This window comes from Archocentrus centrarchus, chromosome 13, assembly GCF_007364275.1.
Source record: "Archocentrus centrarchus isolate MPI-CPG fArcCen1 chromosome 13, fArcCen1, whole genome shotgun sequence".
Classification (NCBI taxonomy): domain Eukaryota; kingdom Metazoa; phylum Chordata; class Actinopteri; order Cichliformes; family Cichlidae; genus Archocentrus; species Archocentrus centrarchus.
This window is the reverse complement of record NC_044358.1, coordinates 34,639,154-34,661,028: the sequence shown is the minus strand read 5'-3', so window position 1 is coordinate 34,661,028 and position 21,875 is coordinate 34,639,154. Positions and strand designations below refer to the sequence as shown.

The window sequence follows — 21,875 nt, the reverse complement described above, 5'->3', positions numbered from 1 at the left end:
AATGTTGATGCAATGGACACAACATGAGAAAAAATAAAAACTGTCAAGCAGTATTCTTGCCTCCTTTATGAACCTATATTTTTAATTATTGGCAAAGATAGCTAAAAGAGAAATAAATGCATGTGTATGGCTGCAGCACGTGAACATTTTCAGCAAACTGAAAGTGGATGGGGTTTTATATAAACATGTGACAGATGTCTTTTTCTTTCTCAGAGTTGGAGCTGTCCAAGTTGGAGGAGATACTGATGGAGACGCACCAACTGTCTCCAAAGGCAAAAGTGGTAAAGAACTCCACAGTGAGGCGCAAGAAGAGGCCGCTTCCCCACATGCGCAGCCAGCATCTGGATGAGGCCCTCAGCCCTGTTACCACGCCGACAGATGAGGAAGTGATCCAGAGGATCAAACACGTGGCGGGCTCCACACAAACGAGACACCAGAGTCCAGAACACCTGCCCGGAGGCTTCGCTCTGTACAGCGTCTCCAAACTGCTGCTCATCATCAGCTTTGTGTAAGCAGTTAATCACAGCACACACATGCACACATCAGTCCTGTGGGGTATGGCTGCATATTTGTCCATTAGAATGTAAATGTACATTTGACACATGGTGACATGACACACAATTAAAAACATTTTTTCTTTCCTTAGTCGTATGCCATTATTGTCCTTTAGAATGTGACTCCTTTCTCCTCTTTTTTTCATTGCCATCCGTAGGATCTGTCTCAGGTATACTTATAATGTTCTCTGATTAACCAGTAGGGCAGAATGCAAATATAGATGGGTTACAAATTAAAGGAAAAACTAAAAAAAAAAATGTGTTTGTAAGGCACTGGGTCATTGTGTGTCTCCCAAACAGCTTTAGTGCTCCAAGTCTCTTTGACTTTAATGGAGGGATGCAAAAACATGTTCCTTTATTTGTTGCCTTGATGGTGGTGGAGAGCACCGTCTGACGTGTAGTCCAAAATTTCCCATTGGTGTTCACTGGTGTTGAGCTCTGGTGACTCTGAAAGCAATAAAGCTTGAGTCCCACATTTTTATACACATCAAACCATTTAGTGACCCCCATGTTTCTTGTACAAAGAAACTCCCTTCAGGGGGATAAAGTTTACAAGTAGGCCCAAACTATGTGAGCGAAATGCCCCCACAGCATAACAGAGATGCCCTTTCTGAACTTAATCCTTAAATCTGTCACCCGTCTGTATTTGGCATTTATTGAAAATTCCATCCCAGTTAAAATGTCATTTCAGTATACATTACAGTGCATAGCAGCTAATTAGAGACATTATGAATGATTTAAATGCAAAGTTGAGCCCTCGTTTCTTGACTCTCTGTCTTAGTTTCTCACTCTTTCCCTCCTCCAGCCTGGTCCTGCTTGTGTTCCTCAACATGATGCTCTTCTACAAGCTGTGGATGCTGGAGTACTCTGCACAGTCCTTAACAACCTGGCAAGGTCTGCGGTTTCACGAAAGGTAAGCACACACAAACAGGTGTATGTCTACATCCTGCACATTTTTGTCACCTATTATTTCCAGAAAAACCCTCCTATTATACAGACTGAACATAGTTAATAGAAGTTGAAGGCATTGAGGATACCCAAACATTGCTTTCTGTACAAAAGGCTGTAACATATTAACAGACATACGCATAAACGAAACTACATCCAGATGGCTCCTGATGTGTGTGATAGGAAAACTCTGTGCTTGCTCACTGAAACTGTTTAAAAAAAACTGCTTGTTAGCAGTCGCTTAAAATGGAAATCATGCTTCAGTGGACACTGCAGCCTTATGTTTGTGTGTGTGTGTGTGTGTGTGTGTGTGTGTGTGTGTGTGTGCGTGTGTGTGCGTGCGTGTGTGTGTGTGTGTTTCCAAGTAAACTGCCTCAGACGCAGATGGAATGGGCCCAACTCCTGGAGGCACAGCAGAGGTACCACGATGCCGAGCTGCAAAAGTGGAGGGAGATTATCAAGTCATCCGTAGTGCTGCTAGACCAGGTATGCAAAAAAAAAAAAAAGGGGAGGGGGGGTTAAAAAAAACTCTCTAAGAGTGTAGTTGTTAGGCAATAATTTATGTTATGTAAACATAATATAATATTAGTTCTGCCAAACACTACTGAAACTGCAAGTTAAAAAAGCCCCTTGAGTCTGTGCTGGTGTGCTGAGTGAAGGAATGAGGGCCTGTGTTTATACTGTACTGCTTTTTATTTTCTGGATAAGAAGCCATTTATCAATAAAACTACGGAAGACCAATACTGCCAAATTAAAAGGAAAACATTCATTCATTTAACACCTTATTAAATATATTGTATATATACACCCTATACTGACACTTTATTAGGTACACCTCTTGACTTCACAATTGCCCTAATTCTTTATGGCATAGATTCAAGGTGATGGATACGTACCTCAAAGATTTTGGTCCATATTGACATGATGGCATCATGTAGTTGCTGCAGTTTGTCAGATGTACATCCATGATGAGAATCCCCCAGAATTGAAAAGGTTTTCTATTGAGATGGAGATCTGGTGACTGTGGAGTCAAAATCATTGTTCAAGAAACCACTTTGAGCTTATCCTGCTCAAATCAGCCATCAGAAGATGGGCACACTGTGGCCATAAAGGGATGGACATGGTTTGCAACAATATTCAAGTAGGCTACGGTGTTTAGATAATGCTCAGAGGCCAAAATTGCATCTGGTGAGTGTGTGTATGTATTTGTATATATATATATATATATATATATATATATATATATATATATATATATATATATATATATAATTAAAGGGAAAGGAAATATAAACATAATTCATATAAGGCTGGATACATATAGATGCAAGTTAAAGTGAGCCATTTAAGGCTGTAAAGTTAATGAATTTAAATCATGCATACATTAATTTTTTTAATATTATTTTTGATTCATTTAGTTGGTTATGTATTTTTTTTTAGGTATTTTTTGCAGTTTTGTTCCTCCATATAAATCATTCATTTTGTATACTGTTTAAACTGGGTTTCACATAAAACCCACTTGGATAATTAATTAAATATCAGTTACAGCTAAAATATCAATTTTTGTATTCAAGAATCAGAAAATACTTCTTTCAAAAAAATAGATGTTGCTCATACTGTGCATTTATACCATATTTCATATTTTCACAAGTTAAAAATATGTTTTTTAATCTTTTCTAAGTCAAGGTATTTTTCTAGACACTGATGACCATGTATTTGCAACATTTCCAATTAACTAAAGCCAGTCAATGTTTTTTTTTATTAAATTTCTTGCATTTATGCTTATTTATTATATGTATTAAATAAAATATACCACTGAAGCATTAGAAGAGTTTTATTCCATAAGCAAAATATTTGTAATCATTCTCAGTCAAAGCCAATAAAGGCTAACCTAATGCTATTTTTTCATGTCACCAATGATTAAATATAACCTGAATGAATTAGCTTTGGATAACTTTCTCACTATGCATCCACAAATGAAAATGGGGGGAAAAAACTACTAATTTTTTTTTTTTTTTTTAATATTTTCATCTTTTAATTCTTCAGATGAAAGACTCTTTATTGAACCTCCAGAGAGGCATTGGTTTAAGGGACTACAGCTCTGAGGCTGAGGAGAAGAGGAGTCGCTATCACTGACATGCCACCATCAGGCCATGAGGGCATGCTGTGCAATACAGGACCTGTTTTCTTTGTGAACCAGTATGCCGGCAGCAGCGAGACAGAGGGAGGACAGAGAGGGTGGTGGGACCAACAGCAGATCAACAGACAAAAAGAGAGGAACAGTCATCTCTAGCATACGGAAGTTAAAACCACCCCTAGAGGAGGAAATCATGGACAGAAAGTGTCCCGATCACACACAGGAACTGAGGTATCCCCAGCATCACTGAGGCATTGCAGGAAGGTGCGAGACTTGCTTCCTCTAAACACCGTTGGGATAACCGTTTCCTTCTTCTCTCTTAATTTACAAGTGCGTCCTACTGTAAGCCATGTGAACCAGGAGTGTGGCAGAGAGAATGAAGGAAAACTTCTGCATGCATTTAGACAACCTATCTCCCCTCAGTCAGTGTTAATGTGGTCCAGTTCCAGTCTATGTGTGTCAAAAAAAAAGAACAGAAGAAGAGGAGAGGTTGAGTCAAAGAAAAGGGGGGATCCTTTTGAGTCTTAACGGCTTTCTGCACTCTCCGACTGTTCCAAACCAATCGTACCCTAGAGGTCCTCGCTGCAGCGCCCCTTCAGTAAACCTCCAGGTGATCAGAGGACAGGTTCACTCCACAAGAGAAAAAGAAGTATTGTAGCTGGGAGATCAGCTTCACTGATCAGCCCTTATTGCCTTGTTTGAGCCTGGACTGCGTGGGTTCTGTCAGGGCTGGTTCCCCGACATACCACTGTGTTGAAACATTTAAAGGTAGAACATAAGATTGATAAGACACTATCCTGTCACAGTGTTACCTACCTTATGTTGCATTATTTGTCATCCTTCTGATGATGTCGAATGTATTAGTCTGGGAGAAAAAAAAAAGGCTGAACTTTGATCACAACTTGTTAAACTCTGAAACAGGGACGCTGCAGCCAGGCCAGTGGGGAGTCCTGTGTTCTTACATGTTTTATTACTAAACTGTGATTATATCTCTTTGAAAATGTTTCAAATTGGAAAGAATTCATGAATATATTTGAAATATATAAGAATATTTCATTATTTAATAATATATATATTTCAAAATATATAAAAACGTTACCTATATTTATTGTTAATTTATGTACATACAGAAATTATCAGAGCTCTAGACCAGTTACAGAATTTCTAACAAAAAGTGTTTTCTTCTAAAGATGCATGCCAGATATGTCTGTGACATGTCCAGTGTGCAAGTATGATTCTTCATTTGCGCGATTATGTTCGCGCATGTGTGTGTGAGTGTATGTGTGTGTGTGTGTGTGTGTGTGTGTGTGTGTGTGTGTGTGTGTGTGAGTGAGTGTGTGTGAGACGGTGTGCGCACAAGTGTGTGCGGGAAAAGTGTAACATTTTTACCATTCCATATGTGTGTGTTTCTTTTCTGGCTCCTCCAGCCAGGCTGCCTTTTTTTTTTTTTTTTTAATGCTGATGCGTTTGGATGCTGCCTTGCATTAATCCCACCAGGGTGCAGCTTCACATTTGAAGAGTTTTGTTCCAAAATGATGTATCAAACATTTGAAAACAGCTTCTGCTACCACTGTTCCAGGGAGTTGATTGGTTAGGTAATGTAACTTTGTGGCTCTATAGTGTGGGGGGGTTAAACATTTGGCTTAGAAGTAAATGATCCCTGGCTCAATCCCAACAGTAAACACAGATCCCTTTTGGATTTGTGCAGTGTAAAAAATTCTGCTAAATCAAAATGTGCAGAGCTACCTGCTGTGACAACCCTTTGTGAATAAGGGAGCAGCTGAAAGTAACTCTACATCTGGTTAGATAAAGCTTGTGGCAGGAAAAACAACATCAAAGAAATCTTTTTTTTTTTTCTCAGATAACCTTTTTTTTCTCTTGCAAATGGATACATGATTTTTGGAGATGAACCCTTCATGTACCTTGTGAGCAACTCTTCTGTTCGTGTTGCCACATTAGTGGTTTTACCGCTGTCTGCTAAACAGGAAGAGTTTTTGACATTTTAGGAAATGTGTGCATTTGCTCTCTTTTTGTAAGTTGGATGATTAGATATATACTGCTAATTAAATAAGTAAATACGAAACCAGACAAAATTAAGCCTAACAATTTTTTCTCAGTCTTTATAAGTTTAGATCTACCTTCATAGCTGGAATATAGATATGATCTTTTCATCGTACTCTCAGTAAAAAAAAAAATAAAAGAGAGGGAGAATAAGCACATTCCTCAAAATCAAAATCTCTTCCTTTAAAAACACCTGCGTTAACTCAAAATATACACGACCTTTCCCCATTTCAAGTTTCTGTCTTGGATGTAACGAAAGCATGAGAATTAACTTTATGCAACTAAATTGAACCAAAAGATAGAAGAAGAAATGTACTTTCACAAATGATCATATTGTTTTAAATGAAGTATTTATAATGTCATATGTCATGTACTGGTTAGGTGCAGTAAGGAGCATCTCTTCACAGTTTGTCCACAAAGATCCCTTACAGCTGACAGACTTCAGCACTTCCAAAATAAGAAACAACTTCCTTGTATGAGAAAGTGAAGCACTTTAAGTCCTTTTCAGGTACTGAATAAAAGAAAAGGAAAATGGTTTAGTTTGGCGGCAAAGGCAGGGTTGGGGAATCATTTCTATGGTGTGTGTCACCAAATTTGAAAACCACACTGCTCATTTACAGCTTCCAAACGTTTAATGCTAAAATAGCTATTAAAAAAGTGGTGTTAGTATACTGGGTTATACATTCACCTAACAAGATCCCCGGTTTGATCCCGGATCCCTTTTGGGGTTGCTCAGGAAGGTCATCCAGTGTTTAAAAAATCTGCCAAATCAAATATATGGAGCTACCTGCTGTGGCAACCCCTTGTTAATAAGGGAGCAGCTGAAAGCAGCTATTGAAAAGAAGAAGAAGAAGAAGAAAGAAAAGAAAACAGTGTTACTTTTGCTCAGATTTAAATATTGAGATCTTCAAAACACGTCCCAAAATAAGTCTGACACCCCTTCTCATCCATTTTCAGGGCAAAGTGGGGGTGAGCGGTTGGTAAGAGGGGGAAACGGATATCTTTAGTGCGTGCCTGTGTGCCGTGTTATTGACTGACATATTGAAAGCAGCAGAAACGCTCGAGGACTGGATCGCTGCTTCGTGTGAGTGTGTTCCGTTTGAAGAAGGCGCAGTAACGATAACACACAGAAACCTTAAGATGTGAATGTGAGTGGTTTGAAATGTTTTCTGTTTCATGCAAATCACCTTCACAATCCCGAAGGCACTGAAATGAAGTGAAGTGATGCTTCATGTATATGATGGTGCATATACATGAAAATATAATTTAAATGCTTTAAGAGTTTGTTTTCAAGTGTAGTGGTTAGATTTTTTTTTTTTCCTCTTCTGTTTTTTTTTTGTTTTGTTTTTTTCTTTCTAATAAGCTTTGAGGGAGACGTGTTAAATGCTCGATCAAGACGGTTTTACTGATAATTTCAGTGTCAAGACTGAGTGAAACAGAACAACACACACCCACCTCAGTCCAAGTCAGATGCTGGATCAGGCTTTTGAGGAACCTTTCACAACAGCAGACCTAAATTTGGTTTCACAAATCTCAGCAATTATGCAAATTTGTTGCTTTTTTTTTTTCTCATTTTTAACAGCAAATTTAAACAAATCTAAGTTTCATTCTCAAGCAATCAACACCTATGTTTTATTTTTTATTTTTTTCATTCACTCTTTCTCTCCTAGCATGCACTCACGCAGTTAATCTGTGTTAATCGAATGATTGTATGGTTGCTATCGCTGCACAACTGTGGAACCAAGGTGGTCTGGGAGATTTTGTCACTGACAACTAATGGAGTTACTGTATGTGCTTTGTTAACTGTATCCATTGGGCATTTGCCTTGCTGCAACAGTGGCAAGGCAACAGTGCTATCCATGCAACACAGTACTGACTAACAGCCTTGGTTAACACACAGTAGGAATCACACGCAACCTCCTGAAAACGACCACTGATTAAACCCACGCTCGTGTTGGAGCGTGTCTTGATAAAAATATGTACTGTGTAGTTCTGTTCAAGAAGAATTCTACTGTATGTTTTTTTTTTAAAGGTTTTGACTTTTAGTGAAATTTCTACATGAGATAAATATGCTGTATGTATATGTTGTGTATATCTGCAGTGTGCACACGCACACTGACAAAAGAATCCAACCTGCGCTGCGCGTAGGTTTTGACTTGCTGATGACGTTTGCCTCATAGAGACTGAAGATAAAAGTGGCTTTCTGGTTCATGTGAAGTAGAGGTTGGAAATTTGAATAAAGAAAAATACTAAACAAATGGCACTGCTGTGTCGGAGTGCTTACTTGTGAGTTTCATAAAAATTGGTAAATGAATCACGAAAAGATTGCTGAGGGTGTTCCTAACAGGAAGTATACAGTCGTGCTAAAAAGAAAGTACACCCTCTGTGTACTTCTAAGGCTTTACATATGAGGATAGGCTCCCACATCCCTTCCAGACAAGCCATATTTGTTCAGTCTTTCTGTAACTGTACTGCACTTTACCATTTAACACTTTAACAGAGTCCTGTAGTGTCAGGGTCAGCGGTAGCTGACTGTGTGGCCTGTAGGAGGAGTGAGGACATGCCGAACTCAGAGGCAGACAAAAAGCAAGCCTTTATTTACTGGGTGATGGCTGGAGAGCATAAATATGGGATGCAAAGGGAAAATAATATAGACATTGAAAAACCAAACTACTAGGGACCTAAACAAGGAAGACCTTAACGCAAAGAAACACTGGTGCTAGGGACATTAGGAAGTATGGGGACATACACTGCCACATACATAGGGCAAAGGGAGACAGACAATATATACGCAGACGGATTAGGGAAGTGGAAACAGCTGGGAAGAACGAGACAAGACTGAATTGAATCACAAGAGATGAGACAAAGGAAGTAATCTAAAAACAAAGCACAAGGGACAAGAGACTGACAAAGTAAAACAGGAAACAACTGAACATGGAGACAGGAACGCAGATTTGACACCAAACTGGAGGACAGGCCCGGTAAGGAAACACACAAAAGAATGAACATGACACGGGAAACAAAACACAAGAAGGAGGAAATATTATAATGGGAAAGACACATAGAGGAGAACTAAACTCTAAAGTCAATGGAGCTAAGGAACAAAACTAAATATATTAAAGAGTAAAACAGATGATTCCATATAAGCATTAAAAAAAACCAAGGGATAACAAAGAACTGAGAACACGATTAAATATATTTGAAAGGAAAACACAACCATCAACATAACCACAAGACAAACCAAGAATCTCAGAATAATTAGATAAACAAGACCACAGAACCCAAAACCCAAAGACACTGGGCAACTAGCCCAGGACCGTGACATGTAGGCCCAGTTTCCCGTACAGGGATTATGTCTAATCCTGGACTAAATATTTTTTCCTATTGTGGTCTTCATTGACTTTTTCCTTAATCCATGAACGAGAAACCGGCCGGTAGAGTCTGAGATGTAACTCTTTGGTTTTTGGCAGTTTCTCTCAGTACACTGCACAGTCTGACCTTTGGGGTGAATTTGCTGTGACTTCCATTTCTTTGAAGACTGGCAGCCATCCTTCTCACTGTAGAAAGATGGGCTTCAAATTGTTTGGAAATGGCCTTATAACCCTTCCTAGATTGATGGGCAGCAACAGTTGCTTCTCTATGATTACTGCTGATGTTTTTCCTCCTTTGCATTGTGTTGTTAACACACACCTGAATGCTCCAGGCTGCCAAACTGCCCAAACCTCTGCTTTTATAGAGGTGCTCTCACTTGCTGATCATCAATTAATAAAGTGCATTTGATTATCAGCGCCTGGCTGCTCCTGACCCTCTTAGTTCCCGTGGAAGCAATAACAGTGACTTACTTTTTATTAAATAAATAATGGCATGATGTAATGTGTCATGTGTTGTTGTTATTGCTGTGCATCTGAGGTTTTATGAGTATTTACCTAAGACCTGCTATTGTTATTATGTCCTGATACCAGACACCTAGAAGCAAAAGAGGGTGTACTTCCTTCTTACCATGAATGCAGTTACTACCCTTACAAACACAGTATGTTTGACCGCAGAAGACTTCAGAGGGAGTAGTATTGGGGAAAATGGCATGTGACAGATAGGTTAAATATTCATCTGTTACTGCACTCAAAAAATAAAATCATAAGACTTTTAAATATTGATGCCGTATCCTGAAAGGATTGTTACTTTGGGGATTTTTTTTCCTACGCAAAAACACTGTCAAAACCTTCTGCAGTCAGAGGAGCCTGCTCACGTGATCCTTATGGCTCCCTGTTGTCTCGGTTTATATGTTTCATGAATTGCCTGTTAATTATCTCTTTGTTGTTTAAACTCATCCAATAAATGCAAGCTGCATTGCCAGTGCATGACGTTGAGAGTGAAGAGGATGAGAAAATCCATAAAACTGCAGATTACGTGCGTATACAAAATAAAAGCAACACAAAAAAAATTTCAAAGTAATGGTAAAGAATGAAATGCCAAACCTGTTTGTTATTCAGCTTCTACTCTTTTGATCCATGTTCTACATTTTCAGTCGTGTTGTTTTCTGGCACAGACTAAACAAAAGGGTGCACTTAATAAAAGATTCATACACATTTTTCGGCGTTGATTGGGAGATGTGTTCTGCATTCCTCAGCATCCAGAAGACATGCAAGCACGGCGAGCAGCAGGGAGTGAAATGAAGGAGGAAAACTTGTTTCCTTATTAAATCACGAGTTAATCATTTACCATAAACAACACTTAAAGAGATGAAGCAGATCGATGCAAACCAGATGGTGGTGAAATGATATGTGATGATCAATTTCTGCCGTTTTGTCGTTGTTTAACTCATTTCTCTGCTGGTGACATTAAATTGCTTTAGGATAATAACATCTCAGAGTTTTACTACCTCCTCACGAGCTGCATTAGCCTCGGGTCACGATGGGAAGATGGGTGAGGTCGACGCGTCTCTGTAATGAATCAAGGGGGATGGGACAACATTACGCGCAGCACCCCACCCGCCTCTCATGTCCAATGAAGGCTGAGACCGGATTTACAAAGGGGCGGATGACTTGATCCCCACTTTTTCGCCGTGGCTGGTCGCAGAGGGCGGAGCTCTGTTCCTGCCGTTTGACAGCTGCGAAATAGAAAATGTATAGTGGACAGGCAATCTGGGGAACCACACAGCTCCAAGGCAACCATACTATTACAAGGAATGGGATACAGCATGGCCCTTTATAGCCTGCGCTTGCCCTCGTAAATCTGGGCCAACTGGAGAGCACAAACTACAATATAAAGGAAATAATTAGCTTTCGTTGCACATAATCCCTGCATCTGGGAGGCATGCATCGTGCCTTCTCGTTTCCAGTGACTGTGGAGCGCAGTCGAACCAAGGAGCGCCTGGAGGTATGTGTGGCCGGCCTGTGTGAGCTGGAGCTCCGCAGACAGCGGCAGGAGTGCCTGGTTCTGGGGGCGATGGCTCTAGGAGACCCGCTGGCCCAGGAAAGCTCCAGAGGAGAGCTGAGATGTTTCAGCAGCTGGGGCCAGGAAAACTTGACACTGAGACGTCAGCTGGTAAGAAGTTTGTTTTGTGTCTTTTACTGCACTGCATGTTTGCATTCCAGCTCCCCGCATTACCCCACCCTGTGATAACCCCCACCACCACCACCACCACCTTACCCCTGTCATGTATCATAGCTCTACATAGTTTTGAATGTCAAATAGCCTTATGCGTATTCTCATTGAAATCTTCTTGACCGCTGGATGGACTTCTAGTTTGGGCTGCGCCTTTTGTGCTGCTGTGACCACTGGCTGAAAAGAAAAGGGGGGGAAAGTTGCACAACTTGATTAATAGGGTCTCTGTTTGAAGGGGTGTAACGAGTTGCTCTGCTTTTGGCTGAGATTTATGCCCGTGGGTAACGAAATCAGGGGGTGGAGCAGCCGTCGATTGTGGCACAGACCGACTATTTAATGGCCCATTGTTCCCTCCGCACAGACTTTTATACTCTACTTAACAAGCTCTCATTTGTGCTTCTGTACATCATAAAAGAATGAATTATTCCTCCTGATTTATTGTTGCGGGTGGAGCTAACGTCTTTCTGCGAAAATTGTCATCCTTATAATTGATTTTTTTTTTTTTTTTTTTTTTTTTTTTTTTTTTTCGTGACGCTTAAGTAAAGTAAAAGTGATACTTCGTGCTGCCACAGCAAGCTGCGGGGATTAAAAGCTGGTTTAATCACGACAAACAGAAGTTTCACTAACAGCACTACGACAGCGATTCATATGGGAAGTTTTACGCACCAGTGAGCACCCACTTATCTGTGCTGAAAATGGTTTATTTTTATTTATTTTTCTCCCCTTTTTTGCCCAGGTTTTTGTGTCGCGGGGGCGTTCTGTTTTAACTTCTGGTCTTGTCTCAACATTTCCACTAAAGGAAGCCATTATTAAAGAAGGAGAAAGAGAAATTAAATAAGCCGCCTCCTCTTCACACGTCCTTCCTCCCTTCCCTCTTCTCCTCTGCCGGGGCCCTAACAATAGGCGCATATGGAGCAGAATACTAATGATGCCGATCGAGGCCCCAGTGAAAGGAAAAGGCGCACATAGGTGGCTCTCTGTACTGGCTTTAGAAATATGATATGATATTCTATTTACAAAATATATATATATATAGTAACCATAAAATGAGTGTTTCCAATGTGCCAACACGCAGTTACATTCACATCCACTGGTGCTGCAGGAGCTGTCAGCCTGTCACCACATCAACACAACGACTGGCGTTTTCGAGAAGAGTGAAGGAGTGACACGCGTTTCCTCGCAGGACCTCCTAATTTCCCCGTTTTCATTTCTGCGCAACCCGCCTTTGGATCGATGTTTATTAACCGTTGTGCTTATCCAAGCGTGTGAGTAATTACACGGGAAACTCCTTGGAGAATATTTGGGCTCGACACGACTCTAGTCTCAAATTGAGTCTTGGTGATATCAGGTCACCATCTGCGTCCGAGCCAAATCCCCAATCTCATCTCCCATGTAGGTTAAAGTCTGTAAAATGTATAGTTCACGGTGTGACACAGAAACAACTGACCCATGAGACTGACACTGTGTGCTGCGCGCACACGTGTAGCTGCCTTGAACATGAATGTGGCCCCAAACAGGCTGAGAGAGGCATTTTTTTTTCCCCCCCTTCTTGATACAGTATGTGTTGTTGAAGGTGTTGACAGCTGTGGGACGCCAGACAGCAGCTGGGAAAGCATGAATCTCTGACCTCCCTCTCAGATTCCCTGCTGTGTGTTTTTTGGAGAGAGTGGAAGGGATTATATAAATTTTGTATGAATCTGACACACAGACATCCATCAGTGGAGGACTGTTTGATTTTTGGAGATAAATGTGCTCTCAAATGTTATTTAATCTCTTTTGAAGAATATTAATTAGCTTCAGGGATTTAAACCAAGTATTTAATTATTATATGTGGGTCTTTTGCTTAAATACACTCATTCTGCAGCATTGTGTACTTGTATCTACAGTGGATTTTCCTTTTGTTTTGTGTCTTTGCCGAACTGCTGGCTCATCATCAATCAGATTGTGTGCCTGTGTCCTTGTGTTCAGACAGCAGTGCATCATTAGTGAGTGCATAGTCTGCTCAGCAGTGACTTATCACTTCCATGATGGGTTACTGCGCTTTGTTCTGGCACACAAACAAAAACCTCAAATTTTTTTTTGTGCTCTTTGGTTTCTTTGTGTACCGTTCAAGCAAAGAATCTTCAGAAAATCTACAAATCATATGCGCACAGACAATACACACTTGCAAACATTTTGTCCACAAACACACCTTGAGATCGACTCTGAGGTAGTTATGCAATTTTCAGTCACACCAGCACAGCTTCTTTCAAGTCTTTACTTAAGGATTCCTTTTGCAGCCCTTGCATCCTGCCGCTGAGCCTGTGAGCCAGTGCACACTGAACAGAGTCGGAGGACACGAATTAATGCTATTCACTATGCAGTGCAGAAATTATGTGTGGGAAAATTTTCCTGTCAAAATTAACTGAATGAATTTTACCAAATTAAAGCAAGTCATTTAAAACGTGTCCATGTGCTAAATAAGAGATCAGTAGCTGAGTCGAGCAGGGGGCGGGGTGCCGTGTGTGTGTGTGTGTGTGTGTGTGTGTGTGTGTGTGTGTGTGTGTGTGTGTGTGTGTGTGTGTGTGTTTCCGGCCTCCCACAGACGTCTCTGCATGGATCCAGTCACAACATAGCTTTGATTATAGTGGGTCCAGCAGTGTGGCTGTGTGCTTTGTGTTCCCTGTTGCATAGATTTCTTTATCCTGGCAATATTGTTTCAAAGCCCTGCTGGTTCTTACTGGTCACCAGTCTTTTCTACAGCCTCTTTCTAAACACAGCCAAGACACCTTTGCCTCTTTCTTTTTTGTCTTGCAGGAAAACCTATTGTGTGACAGAATTTCAATCCATCTTTCTGTATTTGACAGAGACAGTCCACTCTTAATAATTCAATAGCCTCCCCTTCTTCATATACACCAAAGTGCAGTTGGTAATGAAAAGGATATCGCTCATTTGTTGGTCTTTTTGTTGTCCTGATTTCACCTGGATTCACCTGCTGCTCACGCTGCTCATCTCTTTTATTGAGAGAACAGGTGGTCCTGGTGTGTTGTATAGGCACGGCACTTTAATGGCTATAAGTGAGACTGGTTGGTGTCCTTCATCTCCCCCATCCCCCATGAGCCTGGAGCATAGGATGCCATAAGAAAAGCAATAATACAGTGTGCAGCACGTCTGAGAAACAGTGTGAGACATGTAATAACAGAGTGCAGCCAAAGCAAAATGTCACAGTATCAACCCCATGGTTTGTTCATCCAGAGAGATTTATTTGTTTTGTCAGGTTATAATTTAATATCCAGCACCATGGCTTCTGTGGTGTGTGTGTGCATATGTCCACAAATAGTTGGCAATTAGTTACCACTGTGAAACAGCATCATTGATTTATTGATTTTTCAATAGGCTCTGCTCCTCAGCTCCAGCCTCAGCATTTCTTTACCACACACCAGTAGCCAACGTTTCTGCCATACAAAACAGTACTGATGTAGTGATGCTAGTGCTTTCTTTATAGTAAGACAATAAGCCTCCTTGTAGAGACAAAAGAAATGACAGTATTTTTGAGGTGAAGAGGTTGTGTGTGCATTATGACCACATTAAACCTGCAGGGTATTGGAGTTAGAGCCCTAGTTAGGGGGGGTAGTAATCTTCACTGTTCCCTATGCAATAGTTGTACTGCCATTTTGGGGGAAAAAAATCTAAATGATTTCAGACCAGTCCCTCTTACATCAATTGTGATGACAACATTTGGAAAAACCGATGAGGTCAGCGATTCTAAGACAAACTGAGCATGTGCTCGACTCCATGCAGTTTGCTTATAGACCACATGGAGGAGTAGGAGATTCCAGAGTAACATTGTTAAACAGCCATCCATCCATCCATCCATCCATCCATCCATCCATCCATCCATCCATTTTCTTCTGCTTATCCAAGGGAAAAGGTTTTCATGCTCATTTGCTGTTTGTTGATTTTTCTTCAGCCACAATTCAAGACAATTCAGGCTTTTAGAACAATTCAACCTGAATAAAAATCTTGTGGCCTCGATTCTTGACTTTTTATCTAGCAGAACACAGGGAGTCCAGATAAATGGGATCCTGTCCAATCAGGTCTGTTCCTCGGCTGGCTTCCCACAGGAATGCGTGCTCTCACTTTTATTATTTATTATGTCAGAGCGGATATGAAAACGGGAACCTTTTGAAGCATGGAAATGACTCTGTTACTGTTAGTCAGCTCTAGTACAATGAGACCAACCACAGTCCAGTCCTTGATGATTTAGTTAAATGCTGTGATCAGTTCCATCTTCAGTTAAACATATTTAAGATAAAAGACATGATCAGTGAGTTTAGAAACTGTAACATGCATAAGAGGTGCATCCATCAAGGGTCATGGTGAAATATGTTCAGTGTCGTAGAAGTCTTGGAACAGTTACTGACTCCGAACTGAACTTTGAAGCTGTGTGAACAAACTACAAAGTGCCTTTTAAAAAATTTCTAACCAGCTCCTCTGCATGTTATCCAGTTTGTGTACATTTCTATATTCAGTTTTTCACTGACAGAGTTATACGTGTCTACAAAAAGAGAGCACAGGTAGTGCAGAAGACTGAAGCAGTTGTCCAGCAGGCTCTCCATCATGAAAAGTGTGTAATGTAAAAAGTATCAGTTTGTTATCAGGACATAGTGCACGTTAAGAGACTTCATTATCAGAAGATAGACTATCAGCTGCATCAACTCTGGCATTCTGAAATGCATGTGTGAGTCTGTGTGTATCAGGGAAGGTATTGCTCATGTTGCCAAGACCTACATTTGTTTACACGTTCAGATTCTTTGTACTTTTCTCCTTTTTTTTTTTTTTTTAGGGGCAAAAAGCAAGGGTTAGGGTAAGGCAAGTACTTGTTATAATTAAGGTTAGTCTGCAGGAATGAAAGTGAATACAGTCTTGGAAACAGAGCTGTGTGTGCATTTGCGTTAACCCATTCAGGCAAACTGGAAGCAAATGTCTGTACATGTTAATGTGTGTCACATCCTGTCAACATGAGACCAGCAAAAAATTATCAGGCTGGCTGAACCAGCATGTTTAATTTTATCAGTTTTACCACAAACAGAAGTGTAAAAGGGAGGGTGTGTGATTTTTTTTTTTTTTTTTTTTTTTTTAGTGGTTTTGGGAGGGGGTGTGAGGGGGCAGGGGTTCGAATGTTAAACACACAAATAGAAGAAAAACTGTTTGGTTTTTTTACTATACACAGTTTTAGCTGATGATGGTTTGAGCTCTATGAGCAATCGTGTGTGTGTGTGTGTGTGTGTGTGTGTGTGTGTGTGTGTGTGTGTGTGTGTATCCCCACCCACTACAGTGCCCTGAATTATTCATGTTTCAACTGACTGTGCCTCCTGTAAGCCTGCTTAAATATGTAAGAGAGGCGAGACAGATATGGATGTTGAACATGGCTACACTTTGGTCATGTGATGGTCACGTTTGTCTTTTAGAAACTTCTGCATCTGAGTTTAGTCTTTGCTGTTTTGATATATTGTGTTTAATGTTTTCAGCAGTGTTGCAGCTGGATACACAGCTGTGCTTCTGCCATTAGCATCTCTGGAAACAACTAATTTCATTGCAAGCGCTGTTTGAATGATTTTTTTTTTGCTGTTAAAATCACTAATTGTTGCTTCTTGCTGTCTACTTAACAATTACTTTTCAACAGTGCAACCAATTACAGGCAACAGGAAAATAGTCTGAGTGTGTGTTTGTTTTTCAGAGTGCTCTTCAGAGCTCCCCATGGGGTCTAATGCAAATGCTGGAACAGCAGGTGGGAGAGCTGAGGATCGGCACTGATGATGGCTGCTGCGATGGAGCCCAAGGAGAAACTGGCAGCAGTCGACCGAGTGCTGGTACTTCCACAGTTTTAAACAATTTCTTTAATCAAAGCTTTGTGAGGCTTTTAAATCTAAGTGCAAACACACTGTATGAATTTCTTTTTCAATAAATCAGATAAGCATGTTTTTTTAGCCTATGAGTTTTGCTCTACTGAACGAGGCTGCATTTCATTTATGAGGTTCTCCTCTTATTGTTCCTTTATGTTCCAGTTGCATGTGATTTTGTTCTGTGGCCTTTTTCTGAACTGCAGTGAAAAAAAAACATATTTTTAGAGAAGTGGGATGAGTCAGTGTGAGTGATAATAGACTCTGACCACAACTGTAAATTACCCATAGGTGTGAATGTGAGTGTAAATGGTTGTGTCTAAGTGTTTGCCCTGAAACAGAATTGAATTGGCTAAATGGAAGAAAATGAATGGCTCTCTTCTGGTTCTCTAATTATACTGTGCCCTAGATTTCTGTGAATCAAATGAAGGTCAGTTGCCAAAAGGAAAATTTTGCACCACTGAGCCCACAGAGAACATCTCTTCCTGGGCTTATACCAATGACAGGCCAAAGTCTGTGGGTAAGGATGAATGACGTGGAAAGATTTGAGGTATTGTTAAACTTGCACATGTGTGCTTGTTGAAGCAAATCTGTAAACATTTTAGGCATATAGTCTTTGCATTTTGCATGCGAAAATAGAGCAGTCAACTGCCCCTATGTGAAAAAGGTTTTAAAAACAAAGATGGCAGACTTGATATTCTACTCTATTGTCTGCTGCCTTCCAACCAGCCAAAAATGTCAAAAACATGTAGGTCTGTCTTATAATTTTAGGGTTTTCTGAGGACCATGGCTCTATGATCTGTTCTGATTATCATCTTTACAGTTCAAAGATGATCATCTGTCCTGATCCAAGACTATCACATTTATTTTCAGTTTTGTGCTATTTGGTAAACGTTAGCTCTCTAATAATGCAAATTAATGGCATTTAGCAGAGGGGGTTAGCAATACTGCAAATTCTTAGATTTGCAATTATATGCTACTGTTTACCTATTATTACTTTATTGATTACATCTTAATGTTATATTCAGTGTAATGTTAAAATTTTATACTGTGCTACTGCTTCTTGGCTAACTGCATCATTTCTCTCTGTAATTAGGAGACCCCCTAATGCTAAATGGAGAATTTGATGCACAATGTCTACACACCACATTACCCCGCTCTTTCTCTGCTCCTAACCCACCTCTTGAGGGCATCGCTGAGGAGGGCACAGCCATGGACTCCTGGCAGTGGGACCCCAGCGGAGACCACGTTGCCTGGCAGCAGCAAATTGCAGAGGATCAGGTCACCGAAGAGGACTACCAGCAGGCTTTGAGAGTAGAGGGTTACATCCTGAGTCTCATCCAGCGAAATACCCTCATACCAAGACCATGTCAGCCACGTACCACTCTTGGCCCCGACCCCTCATACTGCAGTGCCTCTGGACATAGCTCTCTACACAGGAGAACTCCTTCTTTAACCACAGAGCATTGCCTTTCTGATCATTATCTTCAGCCCCATAGTGACCCTTCTGCAAACCCTAAGAGCCAGGGATGGGGTTGTGACCTAGAGTGGGAGGCCCATCATGAAGAGGCCCCATCTTTGGAGGAGGACTGTTATTTAGCTCTGCCCTACCCCCAGCCCAATCCAAACTCCCTGGCAGGGAGGCTACCATCCCCTCTACCCTCACTGGACCATAACTGTGGAATTGGGGCTCCTGACCTTTGTTGTGAACCCCCATCCCCCCAGCATTATCTACATCCACAGCCCCCTATTCATCACATGCACAGTTTAGTCAGTGCTCAGTATGTCCCTCGACAAGCCTGTCATGCCCCTGTGTGCTCCCCGAGACATTACAACCCAGAGCAGCCTAAGTCCAACCGAGTTTTCACATCTCCTGATCACCCCAAGTCCAGAGCATCTAAGAAAAGTCACAGTGAGAGACAGAGATCCAAGAAATCAAGCAGTAAAACCAATCGATCACAGTCTGAAAACAGCCTCCTGGGTCAGCGGGTGCTTCCAGAGAGGAGGTACAGCACCACAGAGAGGCCCCAAGGCATAGGTGATGCCACTCAGAATCAAAGCCAGCTGGCCGGATACGAGGTGGGCAACAACAGCCACAATGAGAGCAGACGCTGGCGGTCTAATCTGGAGCTCAGCCAAGATGAGGGGGAGATCCAAGCAGGGCAGGTACACAGACGACCACCTCGAAAAGTTCGTCATGGTCCTTCATATTCCCATTCCCAATCCCAGAACTACCACTCACAGCAGCACACCAAGCTGTGGCAGCAGGACTTGCAGGAAAATGCACCTCTCTGTCAGGGGGAGGAGGGCTATGGTGGTGTTGCCCCTGCTGAGTCTGAGTCTAGCATGAGTGAGGTGTATTCTCCAGCCTCCAGCTCACTATCCAGTGACTCAGATGAGAGTGGGGGGCTGGTGTGGCCCCAGCAGCTGCCACCCCGCCTTGCTTCTACCTCCTCATCCTCTCCGTCACCACAAGCCACTGGCAATGCCCCACCTCAAACAAAAGCCTTTGTTAAGATAAAAGCCTCCCATGCTCTGAAGAAGAAGATTCTCAGATTCCGCTCAGGGTCCCTTAAAGTCATGACAACCGTATGAGGAAAATCATCAAACTGGCTTTAAACACATGATCCTCACTACTGTGTTCTACCTTACTTGGTAACAAATCCTCTGTCAAATATCAGATCCCATCTTCATGTTCAACCTACAGTGTGTGCTTAATGAGATTCATTTACGTTCATGAACATGAATGATGACGTATTTAGAGATCTTTAATCTGTATTGTCTGATTAAATCCATCTTCTACTTGACAACCACAAAACTAATGGGAATTAAACTGCTCTAATGGACGATAACTGATACCAGTTGATATGTACCACCTAGAAGCCAAGGGAGTGAATATGCTGCCTGGTTTTTCCTTGATGTCTGTTGCCCTCATCAATAAATAATCAAATAATTATACTTCACTTCTAGAGTGTACAGTTGGCTAAATGCAAGTCCGTATTACTGATACTTTGACCAGATTAGAAACCTTTGAGATGTCATTACTCTAGAAACTAGATTAAAAACTTAATGGCACAGACCTTCCAACAAATTTAGGTAAATTTGCTGGGTCCAAATTTCCTAATAAGATTGTATAAATTTTTATTCAAAGAATATTTGGTGCTAGTAGTAAAGAAAACAGGAATTTATTTGATGTATTCAAATCCAAGCAAATGTTGACTTCAAATTGGAAAAAAGCTACTATTAAAATTTCACATTTTGTATCATTAGCTGTCCTTGCTGCAGTGACTAAAAATCTTGAAATGTTGGAGTTCATTAACTAGAAATGTGCTAATGATCATCTCCATAGTCCTACAAATCTGTATCAAATGACATGGCTCCTTTCAGGGAATTCATGAAAATGATTTAGAAATGGTTAGCATATTGTTCCAAATGTGGTAACAGCACTTATCCTATAGAAACTCTCTCCTTCGTACCGAACTGAATGAACGTGTTTAAATTTGGTTTCCTACAGACTCAAAAATCATGTGCCAATTGTGAGTCTCTCAGCAGAGCATAAATGTATGCCTGTTTATTTTCAGCCATTACTGAGCTCCTCTTAGTGTGTCCCAGTTTCACTGCAGTGAACTTCTTTCTACCTCTGTTCTGCAGCCAGTGAGCATAAATAATCAGACAACTATGAGTCAGGGATGGATTTATTAGAGGCTGTACCAAGACCTGTGTACATTCATGCATGCATGTTTAAAGTCACAGATTCCCTGAAACAGTGGGACCCCGACCTACACACTGTAAATAAGTATGTGGCCTTGTTTGGAGTGAATGTAGTTTGTAAATAAAGCAAACATTTTACTGACTTGATAATTTACTGCATTTATATTCTTTGGATTATTCTTAATTTAGATGTACATAATGTGTTAAAGAGTAAAATGTGGGTTGGTTTATTCTAAATATTTCATATAACACTGGAATTAGGGCTCAGGTTTATATGCTAAAAGATAGAAAGGCAGAAATCCTGATGGAGAAAGTAGATATTTCGAGCAGTGCTCCTAAAATATATTTTTTTTCTACATGATAAGCTCTCTGCTTTAACCCTGTGATGGACTGGCGAACTGTCCACGATGGATGGCTCCTTACCACCACCCTCTGTGTAATATTGATAGTTTCAAAGCATTGATACTTTACTATCAAAATGACCAATAGTACGTATTGAATCCAGATGGCAAATTTAAGATATTATCTAATGGTGGTCACGCCACCTTCGGGTTTTTGTTGTTATTTCTCCTACCTCTTATCTCATTCTCATCTTGTATGGATAAAAATAGGCATTTGTGACCTCATTACAGTAAAACCAGTGTTATTGTAAAGTTTAGAAGTAAACATATTTCATTTGGTTTATAGAGATCTGGTTACAGAGCTAACTTTATATATATATATATTTGTGCATTTATATTTAGTCTTTACATGTTTAAATGTTTGGATGATCCATATACGCACCTTTCAGTACTGTTATAATACCGTGATGAATCTACCTCTGTGTTTCCCACATTTATCTAGGTTTAGGAGTTTCTGGCTTCTGATTGGTTGTAAGAGTCACACAGGGAGTTCGAACAGGGAAGTTGTGTTATAAAAAAAAAAAAAAAAAGTGTAGACCAGTAAACAAAGAGGCTGCTGAGAAAATTAGCTGAAAAT

The 21,875-nt window shown here is 40.7% G+C and overlaps 2 protein-coding genes across 5 annotated transcripts in view; both read left to right on the top strand.

Annotated features, from left to right (window-relative positions):
• gramd1bb (GRAM domain containing 1Bb) overlaps nucleotides 1-7,963 on the top strand; it is a 73,686-nt gene extending 65,723 nt beyond the window's left edge. For 2 of the 3 annotated variants that reach the window (XM_030743927.1, XM_030743926.1), the window contains 5 exons: nucleotides 214-508; nucleotides 713-724; nucleotides 1,360-1,467; nucleotides 1,868-1,988; nucleotides 3,549-7,963. In XM_030743927.1, coding sequence (XP_030599787.1) covers nucleotides 214-508; nucleotides 713-724; nucleotides 1,360-1,467; nucleotides 1,868-1,988; nucleotides 3,549-3,638 — 626 coding nt within the window. In that variant the 3' untranslated portion in view covers nucleotides 3,639-7,963. The remainder of the gene's footprint in view (nucleotides 1-213; nucleotides 509-712; nucleotides 725-1,359; nucleotides 1,468-1,867; nucleotides 1,989-3,548) is intronic. The other variant, XM_030743928.1, reaches the window with a different exon arrangement.
• Nucleotides 7,964-10,764: 2,801 nt separating this feature from the next.
• On the top strand, nucleotides 10,765-21,023 carry dact3b (dishevelled-binding antagonist of beta-catenin 3b). Of its 2 annotated transcripts, XM_030745017.1 has the most exons (4): nucleotides 10,765-11,244; nucleotides 17,024-17,156; nucleotides 17,596-17,706; nucleotides 18,283-21,023. In XM_030745017.1, the coding sequence occupies exons 1-4, from the start codon at nucleotides 11,014-11,016 to the stop codon at nucleotides 19,779-19,781; spliced, it is 1,974 nt and encodes a 657-aa protein (XP_030600877.1). In that variant the 5' UTR covers nucleotides 10,765-11,013; the 3' UTR covers nucleotides 19,782-21,023. The 2 variants fall into 2 exon arrangements, with proteins under 2 accessions (XP_030600877.1, XP_030600878.1); XM_030745018.1 differs by lacking the exon at nucleotides 17,596-17,706 and having other exon boundaries at nucleotides 18,283-21,020.
• The last annotated feature ends 852 nt before the right edge of the window (nucleotides 21,024-21,875 follow it).